At 39.5% G+C, this 21,542-nt stretch overlaps 1 protein-coding gene across 1 annotated transcript; it reads right to left on the bottom strand.

The window, feature by feature from the left end:
* Positions 1-7,444: 7,444 nt before the first annotated feature.
* On the bottom strand, positions 7,445-21,253 carry LOC139142425 (BMP-binding endothelial regulator protein-like). Its single transcript, XM_070712353.1, has 6 exons — positions 21,105-21,253; positions 14,906-14,948; positions 11,189-11,485; positions 9,227-9,483; positions 8,673-8,968; positions 7,445-8,230 (listed from the first exon to the last, which is right to left on the bottom strand). The coding sequence occupies exons 1-6, from the start codon at positions 21,177-21,179 to the stop codon at positions 8,224-8,226; spliced, it is 975 nt and encodes a 324-aa protein (XP_070568454.1). The 5' UTR covers positions 21,180-21,253; the 3' UTR covers positions 7,445-8,223.
* Between the last annotated feature and the right edge of the window lie 289 nt (positions 21,254-21,542).

The raw sequence follows: 21,542 nt of genomic DNA, 5'->3' as shown, positions 1-21,542 counted from the left end.
TTTCAAAAACAAAAAAATTGCTTTCCAAACACAGAGGGCGGGGTTTGTACATTCTATAATTAAGCTCGGTATTGTGTGTTTGGGTGTGAAAATGAGGTGTCCATATGGAGAGGAAATATTTTTCTGTTAATAAAAGTTTCAGAAAAGACATACGGGTTATCTCCACAGAGACAACACAGACATCGAGGAAGGACAATTTCATGGAGCAACGCCGTTTTGTACGTCACTTCACATCTAGCCTTTGTTGAGCTTGACGATTTCCCACACTTTCTTAACAAAAAAACGACTGATGGGGGCGCGATACTTAAAGTTCCAGCATGACTGCGCTTTAATGGTGCAAATTTTTATTTTAGCTATATGCCGAGGATTAGCACGAATTCCACAGGAGTGTTTACAAGGTGACACAAGGACAAAGTTGGTGGCGAATGCTTCCCAAAGAGGATCTCGTTTATTATTTGCGCAGGTCACGAACAAATCAAGATACGCTAAAAATTAATTGGGAAATAGTGAGCCCTCTTATGATGAGCGCCACACTTCTCGTTGTACGAATAAAACAACGAACACGTTGTTTCGACGCGCTTGTTGACGGGGATCATCAGAAGACGAAAGTTTCGGATATTCACAGAGTACAGGGCGTCAGTGTCATGATTTTTTTTTCAGTTGGGAACTAAATCAGGTCCGTGGAATTGATTTCAAATGAGATCGCAGGGCTGCCACAAGCATACCAAAATGCAAAGACAAAATAGTTGAATTCCTCTAAGCAGCCAAACACAAGTTACAACTGTAAAGCATTGGATAAAACAGACGTCTGTCAAACTTGTCCTATTCTATACTATACTATACTATACTATACTATACTATACTATACTATACTATGCTATACTATACTTTAGACCAGTATACTATACTATACTTTAGACTAGTATACTATACTATACTAACTCTACTCTACTCTACTCTACTCTACTCTACTATACTATACTTTAGACAAGTATACTATACTATACTATACTTTAGACTAGTATACTATACTATACTAACTATGCTATACTATACTATACTATACTATACTATACTATACTATACTATACTATACTATACTATACTATACTATACTATACTATACTATACTATACTATACTATACTAACTATACTCTACTCTACTCTACTCTACTCTACTCTACTCTACTCTACTCTACTCTACTCTACTATACTATACCACTGGGACAAATGCTACTCTTCTATAGTAATTACACTGCTCGTCAGTTCACTACAAACCTTATTACCGAAGAAACACATGATGTCAAGAGATAAGTTAATGATCAAATGTGAGACAACGATAGCTTTCTCCTCAAAATACAACCGATTGCTGTGCATTTCATCACTCTCACCTCCGTTTCTTGATTTGTCTGCGATATATTTCCAATCAGTGTCACAGCCATGGATTGTGATCGACATGTATTTCTGTTTGATAGGAATTTGAAAAGGAAGGGACAGACTCGGGTTAAACTTCCATGACTATCACTGGCCTTCTGGAGATAGACAGGTCGGGATCTATGGTTGTTTTTATCACTCTCTCCTGGTCAAGGTCTTGAATGATTGGTCATAAGAGAGACACATTAAAGACGAAAGCAGGGCCAAGTGTTGTATCAAACACAAATTTATAAATAGTTTTCTGAAAATTTTAAACTGGTACATTTCTCAAACAACTCTATGGCCTTCCTCATGTCTGATCGCTGGAAATGTACCCTAGAGAATAGAAACGAAGCTAGATGTAATGAGGAGACAATTAAGAAGAATAAATAGCATTACTTTTGTTATAAACTCAAGGATATATTATGGTGTCCAATCCATGCCAAAATTACTACTTTGATTTTACAACCAACATGCCATTCCGAATTCTATTTTACAATTCAACATGCTATTTCACAACACAACATGCCATTCCGAATTCTATTTTACAATTCAACATGCTATTTCACAACACAACATGCCATTCCGAATTCTATTTTACAATTCAACATGCTATTTCACAACACAACATGCCATTCCGAATTCTATTTTACAATTCAACATGCTATTTCACAACAACATGCACTTCCAAATCCTATTTTACAACTCAACATGCTCTTCCCAATTTCATTTGACAACACATCATGCACTTCCAATCCTATTTTACAACTCAACATGCTCTTCCCAATTTCATTTGACAACACATCATGCACTTCCAAATCCTATTTTACAACTCAACATGCTCTTCCCAATTTCATTTGACAACACATCATGCACTTCCAAATCCTATTTTACAACTCAACATGCTCTTCCAATTTCATTTGACAACACATCATGCACTTCCAAATCCTATTTTACAACTCAACATGCTCTTCCCAATTTCATTTGACAACACATCATGCACTTCCAAATCCTATTTTACAACTCAACATGCTCTTCCCAATTTCATTTGACAACACATCATGCACTTCCAAATCCTATTTCACAATTCAACATCCCATTCTAAAGCTAGCTCTGCGGAGCAGGGCAGTGTTACTGGCTATCGAACAAGATTCAAAATGGCGGACGCGAAATGGTCCCCTCGCACAGAGAGAGAAATGCGAACTTTGTACAAGTCTAAAAACGCAGCTTAGCACATTGTGTATCTAAACAAGATGAGCGTGCTCGAAAACTAGGATCGATCACGATTTTAAATCAAAATTGGCTGTTTTTGGAAAAGAAATGCGCGTTAAAATCAGCAGTTTTGTCTATTGTGCACCGTGCGTGGGAGGCTTATCGTGTGCGCGGCTCATGTGAAAGACCAGGCAAGATTCACCCTCAATCATAAGTATCCGCTGACCTCCCTCCGGGCTCAGACATTATCTCCGTTCTGTGACGGAGCAGGTCGTACAATTTTCATAGTTCATTGCGCATGCTAAGTAGACATTGCCAATATAATCTACAAGATTTTTTCGCCTTACATTGTAAAAGAACCTTGTTTTACGGGTACCAGTCAACTCGCACTTTTTCCAACCCGCCCAGAACCAACTCGCCCGATTCCAACTCGCCCGATACCAACTCGCCCGATTCCAACTCGCCCGATACCAACTCGCCCGATATTATTTTGCAATTTTATGAGTACCTGGTACGCTAGGTCTGCATGGCAGGGCTGTGTGTTTACCGGCGTTTATACGGAGGCCGTATAACGCCGGTAAACACACAGCCCTGCCATGCAGAGCTACTGGTACACTTGCTGCGAATCGGTAGCCTTTGCCACTCGGGTAGCTTGGTCATTGGAGTGGAAGAACATATCAAAGAGTGGCAGGGCTCGTTTTCGCAGCAACTGGCGAGCATAAAATGTTTTATTTCTAACAACAAATATTTCTAACATAGAGAACCACAGGTGCGGCTTGAAATATATATGTGCCAACACGGAAAACTTTTTATTTGCGAATTTCATGTTTTGCAAATCTCTTGAAAGAATAAATTTCGTTCGGCTTCTTTACGTATAGGGATAGTTACTGCGTACTGGCTCACTTCTTTAGGAATAGCAGGACCGTCTTTCACGAGTTACTGGCCTGGCATGACATGAAAATAGCTGGCCTCGGGCCATCGGGTTAGCGTACATGGAATCTACAACACCCTATCTCAAAACAACGGGCGAGTTGGTATCGGGCGAGTTTGAATCGGGCGAGTTGGTTCTGGGCGGGTTGGAAAAAGTGCGAGTTGACTGTAATTCTGTTTTACTTTACCAACCCTTGGAAGCTGAGGAAAAACCCTGTCGCCAAATAGAAAACTTTCCCCTGAAAGGAATTTATTTATTTTCCTACAACCAAATACCTAATCAGTGATATAATTTTAAAAGTTGTACGTTACGGTCAAAAAGTAGAGAGAAATTCTTCCGTACTGATTTCCTGCATTATTATTATTATTATTATTATTATTATTATTATTATTATTATTATTTTGTGGTTTCCAAAGCTTACATAAAACGAAAAAGACTAACATTTTGACAGGACCGGAAACGCCAGCTGAAAGCCATATAAAAGGTGTTGCACAACACAAATTTTCCGCTGCAAAAAGTTTTAATATTTTATTAAAGCTCGGCAGACAGACACTTTATGAAGTTCACAAGCTTAATTTTGAATTTTGATAAGGGGGTCAAAATTATCTCAATGGCAATTAAGCAAATATTTACAACGAAAACATCACGAGATTTCTAAAAGTTAACAGTATTTGCGAATAGAGGTCACTTTCGCAATTTCCAAAGTTATTTTGTGAACACTTGTCAAGGAAGTGTTCGAAGATTAAAGAAAACTCCTCCACGGCTTTCATTTCATTCTCTCCATTGTACAACATACATTGTGACGCAAATAGATACCAACTTTTCGATGCTGCTCGTCGAATTATGAGATAAAAAAGTTGACACAAGAATACCTTGAAAAGATTAAAGTAGCGTGTAGTTGTGACACGAAAATAGTTTGCAGCAATCTGTACTATCTGACCGCCACCAGCTATGCGTGTAACAAAATTATTTAATTATCTCAGAACTGAGTAACCTGCACTATAGCGTTAAACTCCTATTTTGTTAAGAAACGACGAAATCATCTCAATTCCAAGCATTCTTCAATATGCTCACGGCTATCTATTGTCTTCAGTTTCACTTTGCTGCAATCTGCATAGCTGTGATATCGCAGCGGTACTTGTGGCGTGTGTCGAACGCGCTCGCGTCATTGAGGTCATCGCCACTGTGGCGATGACCTCAATGACCCGAGCGCGTTCGATACACGCCATACCGCTGCGATATCACAGCTATACAATCTGCAATATCCGACAATCTATGACTCGGCTCCGAGTAACCTTCACTAACGTTAAAACTCCGTCTAGGCTAAAAAAATTACCAATCCGTCTCAGTCTGCAGCATCCTCCAATACACTCAGGACTCTATGAAAGTCCACACATAAGAAAAGTCAATCACTTTGCAGCTATCTGCAAAGGTACAAAAATTATTAGTCTCAGCTCGGAGTAAACTGCACTGACGTTAAACTCCGTCAAGGATGAGAAATTACTGATCTATCTCAGGCCGTAGCATTCTCCGATACACTTAGGACTCTGGGATCAAAGTCCACAGATATGAAAAGTCAATCACTTTGCAGCCATCTGCAATATCTGACAAGTTTTGTATAGTACAAAATAAAATAATGTCTCAGCTCAGAGCAAACTGCGCCAAGGTTAAAACTCCGACAATGAAAACAAATTTCAAATCGCAGTCTGTTGCATCTACAATAAACTCAAAACTGTATCTACAGTCCATACATACGAAAAGTCAATAGTTTGAAGCCATCTGCAATATCTGACACGCTATGTATAGTACAGAAATTATAAAATGTCTCAGCTGGGAGCAAACCGCACCAAGGTAACAATCCCGACCATGTAAAGAAATTTCAAATCTATGTCAGTCCGTTGCATCAACAATAAACTCAGAACTCTATCAGTGACGTCTGTGCGGTTCGCCTGCAATGAGTCGAGAGCCTGTGGGCAAAACCACTGGTTGCAACGCGGTTACTCCACCGAAAACAATCGGTTTTTTTCACACAAAATTGTGATCGATCTCCTATTTGAGCACGCTCAACTTGTCTAGATGCACGATGAGCTAAGCTGTGCTTTTGAACTTACACAAAGCCCACTTTCATCTCTCTATGCGATGGGACCATATCCGTATCAGATGCGCCATATAGTAAATCTCGGTCTTTCACGATAAGCCTCCCACGCACGGTGCACAATAGACAAAACTGCTGATTTTAACGGGCAGTTTCTTTTCCAAAAACAGCCAATTTTTGATTTAAAATCGTGATCGATCCTAGTTTTCGAGCACGCTCATCTTGTTTAGATACACAATGTGCTAAGCTGCGTTTTTAGACTTGTGCAAAGTTCGCATTTCTCTCTCTGTGCGAGGGGACCATTTCGCGTCCGCCATTTTGAATCTTGTTCGATAGCCAGTAACACTGCCCTGCTCCGCAGAGCTAGCTTTAGAATGGGATGTTGAATTGTGAAATAGGATTTGGAAGTGCATGATGTGTTGTCAAATGAAATTGGGAAGAGCATGTTGAGTTGTAAAATAGGATTTGGAAGTGCATGATGAATTGTTGTCAAATGAAATTGGGAAGAGCATGTTGAGTTGTAAAATAGGATTTGGAAGTGCATGATGTGTTGTCAAATGAAATTGGGAAGAGCATGTTGAGTTGTAAAATAGGATTTGGAAGTGCATGATGTGTTGTCAAATGAAATTGGGAAGAGCATGTTGAGTTGTAAAATAGGATTTGGAAGTGCATGATGTGTTGTCAAATGAAATTGGGAAGAGCATGTTGAGTTGTAAAATAGGATTTGGAATGGCATGATGTGTTGTGAAATAGCATGTTGAATTGTAAAATAGAATTCGGAATGGCATGTTGTGTTGTGAAATAGCATGTTGAATTGTAAAATAGAATTCGGAATGGCATGTTGTGTTGTAAAATCAAAGTAGTAATTTTGGCATGGATTGGACACCATAGATATATATTAATTTGGGAATGTTGTTGCCGATTTTGTGGCACTTTGGGAGAAGCAATCAAGATCGGCAGCCATGGAAGTAGGCTAATATTATTGAAATCATCACCTACTTTAACTTTTGGAACATGGACCCCGCACACGCACGATTTTACAATCAGACAACATACCAGTACTTTGGAATGAACTGTTTGTCCGGAGAAGGATATCGCCATCAATCGGCATATTTTCCCAGAAAAAGAACTACTTCGCCGTCCTCCTCGACCAATACGACAGAGGAAATCGGTTTCTTTCAAAGGCAATCTCCAGACAGATTGCATGGATAATTTTAACCTAGCTAGAGAGTCTCTGAGTCGTTCACCGCGCGCCCCTACTAATCAGTAATCTCAGCGGAAGGCGACATTTTACACCCACTGTTTGGGTGTTGAGTGTTTTCTGTAGTGTACATTTTTCTGTAGTTTTTATATTTGATTTTTCGAACAAAAATATGATAAATAAAAAAGATATCAGTTTTAATATCGATCCTCGAATCCGTGAACACTTGCATAACATAGATCTTGCTCTAAGTTACTAGATATGATGTGAAGCGACGATTCAAGATGGCCGCCCCTACGGCTGTCAGCCTTGCAGACGCGATTGTCAAAGTTATGGTAGATTATGAATTTTTTATACTGGTGTACAGAAAGTGTGATCTCTCGCCGGACAGCTCCTCTCAAAATCTGAGAAGTCCGCAATGTTTACTGAGCTAACTGGGCACGTGCAGGACTGGAAGAAAACCTAGTCCGGAATATTTGAATTTGCCTGCAGCAGACATTAGTGTGGCTATTACTCAGACTCCCTAGCTGTAGGTTATCCACGCCGCGCTTCAATCTCTGTTGAAATACACACCACATATTCTAAGACGTATTTGATGTTGAATTTTTTAATTTTTTGCTCATTAAATTCCATTATTGCTAAAAACGAAGGCATAGTCTTGGTGTCCTACTAAACCATATATCATATATTCTTGAACAGTACACCTATATGAGCACTAAAGTCCGTCGTTGGACGTTGCGAATATGCATAAGACTTAATGAACACGTAAACGAGTAGAATGTTTTCTACTGCAAAGTCATTCACTTGTTTAACCCTTTGAACCCGGCTGGGACATAAATATCCGATGACGTCATAGAGTACCAGGGGGTCGGGGTTCAAAGGGTTAAAGCGTTGGACGTTTTGGCTAGTTGTCCGAATTTAAGTACGTTATGAGGAAGACATATCTGATCTGCCCTTGAAAAAACTGACATCAAAGTTGGTGTTAAAAATTTGAAACTAGTCAAAAGAGCTCAAGAGAACAACCCGCATAGATAGTCTCTTTTCTGACAACTTGGTTTGACTAGGTATAATTCCATTCATGACCCCGACATAATTAGTTCAATTTTCATAAAAATACCCAGCAACCGTAAAGTTAAGCGCAGTGCACATGTACCGGAACTCCAGGTCAAAGGTTATAGTTATCACGCTGTTGGCGAGGAACGTAGACTTCTGTTGGATTCAAATTTGAAATGAGATATCGTGATATATGAGAGAGAGAGAGAGAGAGAGAGAGAGAGAGAGAGAGAGAGAGAGAATTGTTTGAGTATTTGGTCCTTTCTTCTGCACATCCGATTGTACTGGCGATGACGTTTTTCATGCCGACATCATCATTAGCATCTGAAACACAAGTTGAATAAATAAAAAATTCGTGACCTGAAAACAACTGCATAGCAACAGAAATAACCGATTTCAACAAATGGCATGACAGATATTTTCCCTTTCGAACGCTACAAAATTTGCTCGACAAGGGCTAGCCTGTGTTTTCCCGTAGATCATGCAGATGGTTATCAGCTAATAACTCAGGAAACGCACCAAATCGTGCCACCTTGAATAAATTAATGCAACCTTTTGCCAGTATGGTTTGTGCTAATCATATATAGCGCACTCCAAATAAATGATCTCATCATTTTTGGACACAATGTATTTGTATTTTTTGTGTGTGACGGTGGCGTTGCTCTGCCTTCATATGCTCCTGCAGACCCTTAAAAATTAGAGGAAAATGTGGATCGTGCGAAAATTATAGGTACAAAGTTTGATAACAATACGAAGAAGTAAGTACCCTAGCTCTGAAATTCGCCAACTTTCTCCGAACTCGACAACATCCGAAGTGAGCTCGCCATCGCGTTTTGTGAAGTCGTTGCGGTCGTCGCCATCGGCGTTGCCGAGGAGACCACACACTTTACCAATGTAGTCGGCGCTGGTGAGCGTGGCGTACAGAATATGGTCTCGGCCATACCATTGCAGTACCAATTCGGCCTCGCTAAGTTTGAATGTCACATGGTCATCTTGCCGATACACCTTTATATTGTCATCACCAATGCGGAACTTCGGCGTGTAAACTGCACGACCATTAACCTGTGACAGCGTTAAAATGACAGGTGTTTGATGTTGATGCTGTGATGAAATTCTTAATGTCTGGAAGGTCAAGGTCATAGCACCTGAGAGTCTTCATCAAGGTAGTATGCGCCTCGAAATTTAATAGAATAGATCCAGCGATAGAATTTTAACAACACATCGATGGTGGCGCTTATCGTGAAGAAGCAGTGTGCAGACAGGTGTGCAAACAAATACTGTGAAAACGTATCCCCTCTTCGAATTCACAGCTGAACTTACCATAACGTGGTTGTCTCTGGTCAGACTTATAAGATGATCGTCCACGTTCACATTCACTTGGGTGGTCCTGCTCCTGAGTTCAGGGCCTTCCATTTCCCTCGGTTCGAACTTGCCCATAACTTCAAATCTCGGGTTCACGTTCCGGCAGTCCTTCACCAGGGTGTGCCAACAGAGACCGTGGTAGCTAAAATGGCGACCATCGAAGGTTGTCAAGTGCGGGTCCCTCTTAGCCGAGGCGGATAAGCAACGTGGTACAGCTGTAACATAAAACGTAATCACGTATCAGAGTTTTTGAATACCAAGGAACGCCCCTTCGACCATATATGGGCATAATTAGATTACAGGTGACTGTTTACCTTTTAATGTTAACGAATATCTGTTGTCTCTGTGAGCAAACGATTCATTGAAATTAACATTTTAATGGACTTGACTTTCGGGTCTTCTTGCGAATTTATCTCTTGCAAAGTTTAAATACTTTAAAAATAGAAGACCTCGTTCCCATTCACAATCGTCAGTCAGTCAAAAACTTCAGCACAATTTGGTTTTCTGTCAATCCACAGACAAATATAGAAACAGACTAGCAACGCGGCATGCCTTTTGTTCCATGGTCGTAAATGAGCTTCAAAAGGTGTTAAACTTTTTTGAGACTTTGTTTGTTGTTGATAATTGCACGAGATTATGCGAAAAATACGACGAGAAGGCATCGTGCTGCCAGTCGCATAGCAACCATAGTTACTTTGTGAGCTCTCAGGGCAGAAACACTGCTTCACGCCGATTAAAACATAACACGCCAGCAGTTTCATAAACATGTCCTTCCTCGACGAACATGTAAAAGATGGTTTGACTGATCGTAAACCATTGAGTAAAACCAGACAGTATTGATAAAAGACTTTCAAATTTGGTTCAAACACACTCATTATAAATTCATAAAAATATGGGAGGAATTTTTAAAACGGTAAAATTCACTTTCCTGAAGCTCAAAACACTCCCATTTTCGCCAGCACGCCAATTCCGCTCAGCACCACACGACAACAACAACACAAACTTTGCCGAACATACTTTCGCTTAACAATTGGCGAAAATCCGAAAATTACCGAAGGTTGCATGTTCGGCACTCTTCGGAAAAGAGAGGCGAGAGCAACCTGAGGTGAGGCGAACATGGATGGGTTACGTAACCGCTTCACGCCTTGAACAATACCCGTTGCTAGTCTGTTTCTATATTTGTCTGTGGTCAATCTGAACAAATTCTTGACACAAGGTACTCGTAAACATGCAGCTAGCATAACTTTCACTTTCCTCGTGTAATTCTTTAAATGTGTTCTCTCATAAAGGCGGTAAAAATTTGCGCGTTTAAGCTTAAAAAGATATCGTTTGGCGACGAGGATCTTCGGGTAAAAACATCTGAACGCCGATACAGTCATTTTTAACCATTTTTAACATTTTTACTTGGTTGTTGTTTAGGTTTAACAAGTTTTTTAAAGTCAGATACGTTCGTACATGGAAGATTTTTACTGACAGCCTTGTCTTCCACACGTCAATATTTAGATCGATATACTACACTGTCATCTGCAAACGTACACCATGTGCTCGCCCACTATACCCAACTGTTCTCTTTTTGGGATGTACTATTTTATTTGGGGGTGATCTTGGCAGAGGTACTGTGTTTGAGGGTAAGACTTCGTTTTTGCCTTCCAAGCTTTAGATTATTATCCGGCGTAGGTAAACCATCACATTACCTTTGCAGAAGTCGACACTTTTAAGCTTTCCGGCCAGAGAAATATTTTTAACAGAGCAGCCTGGGTGAAAACTTCACTAATTCTGCTCTTCAGACTCGCCCACCTCATTTCGACACACGACTCTCAACTTTTACAGGTGCACCTCTTGGCTGTCAATGTGTACAAAATCATTTTTTTTTTCGCATGCCGAAATGGAACTTATGATTATTATTATTATCCTACTCACTGAACGATTCGTTTATAACCTGCATCTGGACTTTGTCATCGTTGACCACGTACGTTAACAGTATGAAGGCAGTATCGACAATGACAGGAGGGTCGGGCACAAACAAGGCGCCGATGGTCGTTATCCCGGGGTCAAGGCTTCCGCTACCGTTGTGAGCCCCAACAGGGTCCTCGCCAGACGCCATGATCGAGTAGTTCAACAGTAGGCCTCTTGGGTCGCTCACGTTCACCCGACTGAACTGTACCAGTATAGTGCAGTTCTCTTGGTGTGTGATTTCCAAGTCCACGTGCAACGCTTCTGTGTAAAGCAGAAAAGAAAACCTGGTAAAGAAGGTTGATAAATGACACATCGCGCCGACGACGAGAACAGCTGTGCTGTACGTTCAAATACATGTTTCTTGGGAGTGCACCGCAGTCAACATTAGACGCCATCATAATCATGTTACGGTAGCACTGAGCATATGAAGACGCGGTCGATTTGAACGACAGCAAACGTTGCCTTCCGATATTGAGTTCAAATATTTGTAATTTTGCGGCTACACTAACCATAAAGACCCGTAGTCCTGCAGGTTTATATGAATATGAGAGAGAGAGAGAGAGAGAGAGAGAGAGAGAGAGAGAGAGAGAGAGAGAGAGAGAGAGGAAGAGAGAGAGAGAGAGAGAGAGAAGAGAGAGAGATACAATCATAGAACTACGCACAGATTCATGTGTTCACGAAATTTGTGTTTCTTTTTCGAAAAAAACCCAGCATTTTCACAACTCCCTATCACTTTGAAAGGGGAAAAAGGGAAAATTTTGATTAGGTTTATTTAGGTTGATAGGAATTTTTATAAAAATTATTTTCACCAAGGGTATTTATTAATCCAGAATTGAAAAGAAAAGTATTGGGACAATTCAATAATGTATAACGTTTGACATGACGAAGATTATTAGAAATCATGTATTGTGTGCTCTAGTAAAAGAAGCGACGCGAAATCAATCTTAAGCTTACAAATGGGACCCTTCCATTATTACTAATGCCGATATTTGATGAAAGATGGACGCGTTGTAATCAAATTGCTCGTGAAAATTATTGTTCTCTACCCCGTTCTTTTTATTCACTAGTTGGACACGTGAAAGTGTCGTTTAAAGGTCAATTTTGCGGACAATAAAATTTTGTGATGAGAAGTGCGCTGCACTAACATCCAGGCTGTAAGTGTGATATAAAAAATGCGAAAATTATGTGTCTGAGAGCAACGGCATTCCAGCGATAATATGTTGAACAAATTCGCAGTGTCGGTCACTTCGCAGTCACATGGTCAATCCCAGTCACATGCATACTATAGGTGCATGGACTCGAGAACAAACCGAGCTTAAAATTGTGTTTATTTTCATCCCCTTCTGACGACATGAAAATTGCTGAACATTTTAAAACATTTGTAAGGTGCTTTGATAGCAAATCCATCTGATGTGTCTGATTGATTGACTCGTTCTGCGCAGCTGTCTGTTTATAGCTTCAAAAACACGTAATGATGAGGTAAACTTTCAAATTTGATGGTTTATGTACTTTTCACAGTTATTAGTGCGTGTGTGTGTGTGTGTGTGAGAGAGAGAGAGAGAGAGAGAGAGAGAGAGAGAGAGAGAGAGAGAGAGAGAGAGAGAGAGAGAGAGAGAGAGAGAGAGAGAGAGAGAGAGCAACGGTTACCAAAGGGGACCACACGAGAATGATATAAAGATTAATAGTTTGATGGTTTATAAGCTTTGCAATGGCAGAGCAAAAAGACACGGAGACAGAGAAAATAGCGGAAGGCGGAGACATAGGACCAAAGATGTGCACAAGCTGAGATGAGGAGGACCTAACAGTCTTTTGGTGGACTTCACGTTTTAGATCCCTAAATGCATCAAACATATTCCTGACATTTTCAATAGACGGTTACCCTGCACATGCATTTTTTTCTCGTCCCCCTTCTGAAATTTGTTGAAACGTTGGTCTTTATTCTGCAGGTGGCCGCTGGGTCCAGCGACTATACGTCGTTTCCACACCAGATCGCACAATGACCTTCGACAAAGTGTAATGAGTTTGCGTGTCTCTGATATCACGACTTCATCGTCACATTGTGGGATGAAAATTAGGAGCCGCTGGATGTTTAGAGCGACTGTTGTCTGCTATGTAATATGAGCGAAAATACAAGTAAAACAACTAGAGTAGAGACACGAACAGAGACATTTATGTTGATTGCGAAATGAAAAACAGAGGGAGACGTATGGTCAATATTCGAAAACATCTGACAGAGTATGCTTCCGTAATGCTTTCTTACATGTAATTTGTTACCATCGACATCTGTGGACCATTAAAAAGCAGTTTGGACTGTTTTTTAAAAACCAAGCCGGAACAAAGAGAAGCAATAAAATACAATTTCAAGCTATTTGTTCGTGGACAATGAAAATAGAGCGATAATGACAGATGATTCAAACCCTATATGGAGGATGGATGGTGCGATAATGGGAAAAAATAGTGTCGGTTACCCAGACTTCTTTGCGGGGCTCTCATCTGGATGAGAGCACCGTAGAGCAGTCTGGGTAACCAAGACTTGGGAAAACTGGGCATTTGTATTTATCACAATATTCTGAATATCCGCAGGGAGGTAGGAAGAGAGAGAGAGAGAGAGAGAGAGAGAGAGAGAGAGAGAGAGAGAGAGAGAGAGAGAGAGAGAGAGAGAGAGGAGAGAGAGAGAGAGAGAGAGAGAGAGAGACAGACAGACAGACAGACAGACAGACAGACAGGTAAACAGACAAGGGGAAGAAAGGGAAGAGATGAAAATGGCAGACAGACCGAGGCAGAACAGTCATGTAGACAACTCGACAGGCAGGCAGAGAAACAAAAGCAAGGGACAAAATCTTGTTGTAACACTTCTACTATTTCGTCAAGGAGACAGTTTGTGAAGAAATGTCGAAAATAAAAAAAACAACATATACTTTTGCCATGTCAACTTGCTTAAAATGTGTTTATGTATGTATGTATGTATGATATGTATATATATACAATGTATGTATGTATGTATGTATGTATCAATCAATGTATGTATATATATATATATATATATATATATATATATATATATATATATATATATATATATATATATATATATCCAAAACATGGGACTATGTGCCCGAGAGTAGGTGAGCATTTGCTCAACGTAAGGAGCGCAAATTATCTTCTGCCCCGAGGGTACATATTCCCTTGTTTGGGCTATAATTTTTTATTACATGCCTCTCTTACACAGTTTTCATTCAAAATATTTACGTTTATTGACAAATGATAATCAAATCTTCTATTTCCATCTTAGACGAAAAACCGTTAAAATTGAAACGATTTTCATCATCGAATGGCGCATTGATATGTTTAAACTACTGTTAAGCGGTTTATCAATTTTTTATGCGAAATTTTCCTAGAATTCGGATTTCCTATGCAAAACAAGAAATTTCGACATTGTTTCATCCATAAGTTGTCAAGTTGAAAATAACTCCAGTTCCGGTTAACTTTCAGTCCAATGGTGACTATGCGGTTTTTGCGACGTCATCGACGTGTATATATATATATATATATATATATATATATATATATATATATATATATATATATATATATATATATATATATATATATATATATATTATACCATATTATATTATTTTACTGTTTAAAAGTAATTTAACTTCGTCATAATTCCCTTACCTGCATCGCGTCGGTAACGATCCGAGAGTCCACTAAGGAGAACCTATATGTAAAACAGGATGGCAAAATTTATCAAGTTAAGCAATGATGTTCTCCCTCGCCGATGTTTGAACAGCGTTCTGTGGTCACACTTCGGAGAGTATTTTCATATCAGTGGCATTTGATTTCAAACCATCTTATGGAGCCAAAAGACAGCTAATGGGGGCTGTAAAAAATAGATTTCTGTAGGGACTTGAATTGTATGATACGTACTGTGTTAACTAACCATGGTACAGAGAGTGATGTTAAGTGATGTTGTCGGTTCATAAATGAAAAGTATTGAAAAAATCTGTTAATAGCAAAGGTCATGGGGTATGTATTTTTCAGCCTTGCTTTCCCTACCATCTGCATATGAATAAAATTGTTGAGTAGATGTTTATGGTTGGCAGATGGACGCAAAATATGCACGAGGAACAAGAAGGTGATGAGTGACGCCATTTAAAGAAAATTCTTTGTTTGCCGTCCTTGGATTTTCGAAAAACCTACCAGCCCGCCAGGGAAATGTACAAACACAGACAAAGAATCACATGTATTAACATAAGCTCATTTTTGTTTGGTCACAAGTACGAAAAGTAATATTTTTATTTGAAATAGTGTTAACATTGTGTTTGTTTTCTTAATTTTCTCTGAAAACCTACCAACACGCGGGCGGCAAACTAACAACTTTATTTGAAGCGCCTAACTTGAATAATGAACACAAGTTCCTATGTCCATGCTAACTGCATAAACGAAAATATCAATTTTACATGTAGTATAGATGTATAGATGTTTCTCCGTCTGGTAAGATATTTGAGTGAACAGGGATTGTCTTTCTTCGACAGACTTATTTGTTTTCTTTTTTTCGAAATGTTTTGCACAATCATCGTCTTGATACGAAATTGCCTATCTATGCTATACGGAATGTCATCATTGGATATCATCCTACGAATAAGGCCAGCAGACTGAGTCCACAAAAAAGTTAACTGGTCTCTGAGAGGGCTCCAAATCAGAGGTGGGCATTCTTATTGTTGCTTCCGAACTCTTTCATGTGACGTGGATCACACGATTCTTTTGGATGGAGGAGAAGAAGGAGAGTGGAACGCGTTGTTGGTGGATGGAACATCACTTGGTAAAAAGGTCCACTCATCAGGCTTTGGTTTTAATACATCGCTTTAGCCAGATACAGGGAAAACCACTTTTCAGTACGACAACGGAGGTCGAATAGAAGTTTCACGAGTGTAATAGTGATGATGAAGAACTAGTACGGAGTGGGAGCGATAAACTGGATGCATTGTAATTGCTAAACCTCTAGCTTGCTTGGTTATGAAAGTTTTCACTTTCGCCTGGTCGTGTTGCCATTTTCTGGTGTGCACAGACTTTGCAAAGGGTTTAGCGCTGTTTTTATTTACATTCTGTCATAATAATAAGCTTATGCTTTAGTTTACTTACACAATTATACTGAACACATCTGTTTCAGCTATATATACACTCCTAGAGTGGATCATTTTTTCATTGGTAATGTACACAAATTAATAATTTGATCGGATTTGAAAACCGCACGGGGATATATATTATTTTCTGCGCGTGCGCAAAAATATCGAGGTGAACTGCGCAGACTCCGTTAAGGTAGTATGCGCCTCGGTAATGAAAGACTTAAACTTTTAGGGGCCGTCGATAATAAAAGCTGACGCACAAGAAACGTTATTCCCCCTCCCTCCCCCCTCAAAACGAAAGTTCTTATGCGAAATCAATTTCGTATTATGATGCCGTTTCTGACAAACCCACTCGCACCTCTTCTATCCGCACGCCCATGAAAAAATACCGGAAGTGCACATTAATTAATAACCCTCCACTTTACGCGTATCACTTTATAAGTCACGGAACATTTTAATGTATGTCGCACGTAGGAAAATGTTTTACTTACAATGTTTCACGTTGAAAAAGCATGCACGTTTTATTTTATATTTATGTCTTTTTTTGTCTTTTCTGTTTCCGTATTTTGTGGTCATTCTGTTCTTGATGAACGCGAAGGTAGTATTGCGTTCTCGCTGCAAAGTCGCACTTCGAAAACAATAGCCAAAACTCCTTATGCGATTTTGACGCACACAAAACGAAATGAGCTTTGACCCCCTCCCCCCCCTAAAAGAAAGAATTACGTTTGTCGTGCGTCAGCTTTTATTATCGACGGCCCCTTACTCAAACTTTCCTCAATGAAACTTTCTCTTACCAAAGGAAGAGTAAAAGTCAGGGGTTACCGCGCAAAGTTTAGGACTAAGAAACCGATTTCCGCATATATACCGATATTGAAATTCAACCGCCATCCTTGTGTTAATCTATAGGGAATATTTTTTTTCGATTTTCAAAAAATAAGACGGTGAAAATGTTTCTTACCGCAGGAATTTCAAAATGAGCCACCACAAGTGGTAGATCAGAGGTGTAAAAAACTGAGAGTCTAAAATATCATCTGTCCCAGTGGCGCATTCTTATTCTACCGCATAGCCGTACGAGTGACAGAATGATCATTAATTTGCACATTTCCGAAAGTTACGGTTTTGAACTTTGAGTTGATTTATCTGCTAAGTCAGCAGTAAAGCAGTAACCCTTACCAAATATCACTGCTTTCGTAAGGATGATTGCTTCGTTTCCTCAATTAATTCAGCATTTGTTTATTTCCACATTTGTTCACATTTGTTAAAATATGTAAAAATCAACCGTTTGCTTGATCAAGAACGTGTGGAAAATGCTTTTTGCCTTCAAAATACAAATTTAGTTCAGCATACTCACTCAAGTTTAGATATCTTAGATTATTTTGTTCGACATCTAGATCAGATCTCAACGTAAATATTGTAATTGGGCCATGGAAGAAAAATAACATCTGTATTTCCAATATACCGATCGACCCCAATAAAACCAGTCAACCGGAGACACTTTTTCGCGTTTTAAAACAATTTAAATTCTTTAAATTTTACCATATTTTATAAGTCTTAGCCAACAAAAATAAAAAAAAAAATCCCTGCGACCTACCCAATCTAATTTTCGGGGCATGTTACCCGAAACTCACAGAGTATCATAGACAGAGTGGCAACACCTATTGTTTAAGGCGTGAAGCGGTTACGTAAGCAATCCACGTTTGCCTCGCCTCACGAAGCTCTTGGCTCTCTTTTCGAAGAGTGCCGACCATGCAACCTTCGGTAATTTTCGGATTTCACCAATTGTTAAGCGAAAGTATGTTCGACAAAGTTTGTGTTGTTGTTGTCGTGTGGTGCTGATCGGAATTGATGTGCTGGCAAAAACGGGAGTGTTTTGAGCTTCAGGAAAGTGGGTTTTACCGTTTTAAAAATTCCTCTCATATTTTATGAATATATAATGAGTGTGTTTGAACCAAATTTGAAGTCTTTTATCGATACTGTCTGGTTTTACTCAATGGTTACGGTCAGTCATACCGTCTTTTACACGTGCGTCAAGAAAGGACATGTTTATGAAACTGCTGGCGTGTTATGTTTTGATTGGCGTGAAGCAGTGTTTCTGGCCTGAGAGCTCACAAAGTAACTATGGTTGCTACGCGACTGGCAGTACGATGCCATCTCGTCGTATGTTTCGCATAATCTCGTGTAATTATCAACTACAAACAAAGCCTCCAAAAAGTTTAACACCTTTGAAGCTCATTTTAATATGAAAAGCCAATAGTCTACCGAGACGACCATGGAACAAAAGGCATGCAAGTGTTGCCACTCTGTGTATGTTACTCTGTGCCGAAACTCACAATTTTCATTTGGCCTTGCCGTTTGTACACGTAGTGAGTTACAGTTATGCATCCTTCAAGTAAAAAAATTGCCATAAATTTAATTGTGTCAATTCAAACTCCCAAGGGTATCAGTCTGAACTAGGTTAGAGTTAGGGATAGGCTGGTAAACGTGCAGTTTGCTTCTTTCCCTTTTTGACGCGTTTTGAGGGCGAAACTTGTACGCATGCGCAGTTTTGCCTTGTTTTCATCGTCCATCTGCCAGATCTATTTTTGTTACTTCTGAACGAAACTATAGCTTTCTTTGTTTAAAAATGGCTAGATTGTACCGCCATCAAGAACTGAAATAAAAAAATAATCTGAGGAGGGGGTCTTTCAATTGACACAATGACAAAGATAGATTTTTTAATTTCTTAACTGACTTAATTCTTTGGACTCGTTAATATTTTTCAAGTTTTGACATGGTTAGCAAACTTAGCAAAGCTTGGTTCTAGAGGAAAAAAAACACACGTACCAAGTTTTTATATTAATTTAATACAAAATAGGGAAAATAAGGGAATCAGTTTTAGTTTTGTAACATCAGTAGAGCAAAGTTTAAGGCATCGTCAACGGCTGATCGCATTACGATGTACACGATGTAATCACGTGAGCACACGGACTACCTTAATGAGCCACCAACTTTATACGTGTTCGCAATGCGCGACATATCGCAAAATCGCATGGTGAAAACAAGTCCCGTAGAAAAGCTTAAAATACAAAAGAGATTAGAAAACCGATTCACCCTGAGGCTCTGATTTGTCTTGAGACATGAGGCAGCGTACGCCGGGAGACATATCGGTGGGCTGAGGAAAAAATCGTGAAGGTTACGTTCAAGGTTGAAGGCAGAATGCGCCTCGGAAATAGATTTTCAGACGCGGGGATAATTACAACACTATGGTGCTGCTAATTCGAACTCATTTTGAAACCTGTTGAATAAGTAGACTTTCCTATCGTCTTGTTTTTGCAAGAAATCAATCCCCAATAACGATGTTTTCAATTGGGTTTCACAACATACGGCATCCAGTCACCAAGCGGAGAAGCAACAGACAGAACCGCTCGGCCAAATAAATGTAGTTAACAAAGGGTAGAGCGGCAATTTTAATGTTGAAACTGAATCGGCAAATTTTAATGTGAGCAATTTGCTTCTCTTGTCTGAAACTGTGTGTGATGAGCCCCGATTTATATCCTTGATTATGAAGGAGAAGAGTTTTGGAGTCTCCTCAAGGAAATTCGAAAGTTTTAGGAAAAGTTTAAAACTTTTTGTTTCGATGTACGTCTTATCAAAAGGTCCCTTAGTTTTATTTTTCCATGGAAATATCTTTCCACACCATACCAGTATGCGAATTCCAATTAGTAGATTTGTCCCATTGCAGTGTAAATTGACTACAAACCTTACAAGTATTTGCAGCGATTTGTATCTCGAAATCTACTCACCGTATCATTTTATGTTGCCATCTTTAATTTAAGAAAGGAGTAATTTTCATGAAAACGGTGCGATAGAAAAAGCTTGGCCCAGTCAAAATTGTATGTACGAAGGTGTACGGTAATCAAACACATATGAAAATTAGATAACACAGAAACCGAACTAGTCACGGTGTTATCACAAATTGTTCCCGTGCTGTATTTTGGATGATATTTTTTCCTTTTGATGACAATATTCTATCTGTATGTAACCCATACGTTCATCGAATACTTATCGTCGCTATCATGATGACTGGGCAAGTTGCCAAGACATCATCAAAATCACTTGTAATTGTGCGATTAATTAAACCCATACGCGTCACTTTTCCCGACGTTTTCCAGACATGACGTGGGACAGTATAATGCAATGTCAACGCCTCGCGAGTTCTTTCCCTGAACAGTTTGTTCCTGGTAACTTTTCCTGCTCTGATATGGAGTTTTTTTTGGTGGGAGAATAACTTCACATCGGAACAGCGGTTTCACGAATACATGAAAGCAGAAAATACTTCTAGCACTTTTGTCTTCCATGTTTGTGCGTCGAGACAATACAAAGCACCGTTCGCATTTTAGGGTATGGTACGCGACTCGACACTTCCACTTTCACCAACTGAGAGAAGTCGGTCGCGACGTGCAAGTTTTCTAACCAGAGAAACAAATTACTCAACATTTACCGATATTTGAAATTCAAAGTGGCTGTCACCCCTTAGTAAACTCTATGGAGGGAGAAAAATTACCTTTATAAAATATATCCTTGTCAATTTTTTTGAGATTTTTGCTAAAATTTTGATAAAAAAGTGTAGCCAATGAAATGCAATATACATTTGGTCAAAATTTATCCAAAAAATTGCAGAAAAATTCATAAAATTTGGTAAAATGTTCCACTAAAATTTTGGTGGGAAAAATTGCAGCGCTTAAAGGGTTAAGAAAGTCAAAACTTACTTGCTCTTGCATGGCCACTACGGAGCATTGTAGTAACACAACGAAGACCACAGTTGGAATCCGCCACTTTGCCATGGTGAACGAAGTTCACTTTACAACCAAAGGGACTACCAAAAGAGAGAACCGTGGCTGATTCCCAATTAATCTGCCGTTCTGTCTCCTACGGGCCACGTTAAATAAAAGCTATCATGCAATTTGTTTTTGTTTTGTTTGTGTTTACTTAGACTTTATAGCCACTAATTGCGTGAATTGCAGGCTGAATTGAGAGCACAGCCGCCGGTTGCCGCGCGCTGATTGGATCCCACAACCCTGTGACCACATCCGGGCAACCTTGGCTAGCGCAGAATCACGGTGCTGGGCTGTTCAAATTCAGCGGTTAATAGTTTCTGGCAAACAGGGGGAATTAACCAGATATTGACTCTCATCTGGGAGCAACAG

This window comes from Ptychodera flava, chromosome 10, assembly GCF_041260155.1.
Source record: "Ptychodera flava strain L36383 chromosome 10, AS_Pfla_20210202, whole genome shotgun sequence".
Lineage (NCBI taxonomy): Eukaryota > Metazoa > Hemichordata > Enteropneusta > Ptychoderidae > Ptychodera > Ptychodera flava.
The sequence above is the reverse complement of the archived record's forward strand: the minus strand, read 5'-3'. Positions and strand labels throughout refer to the sequence as shown.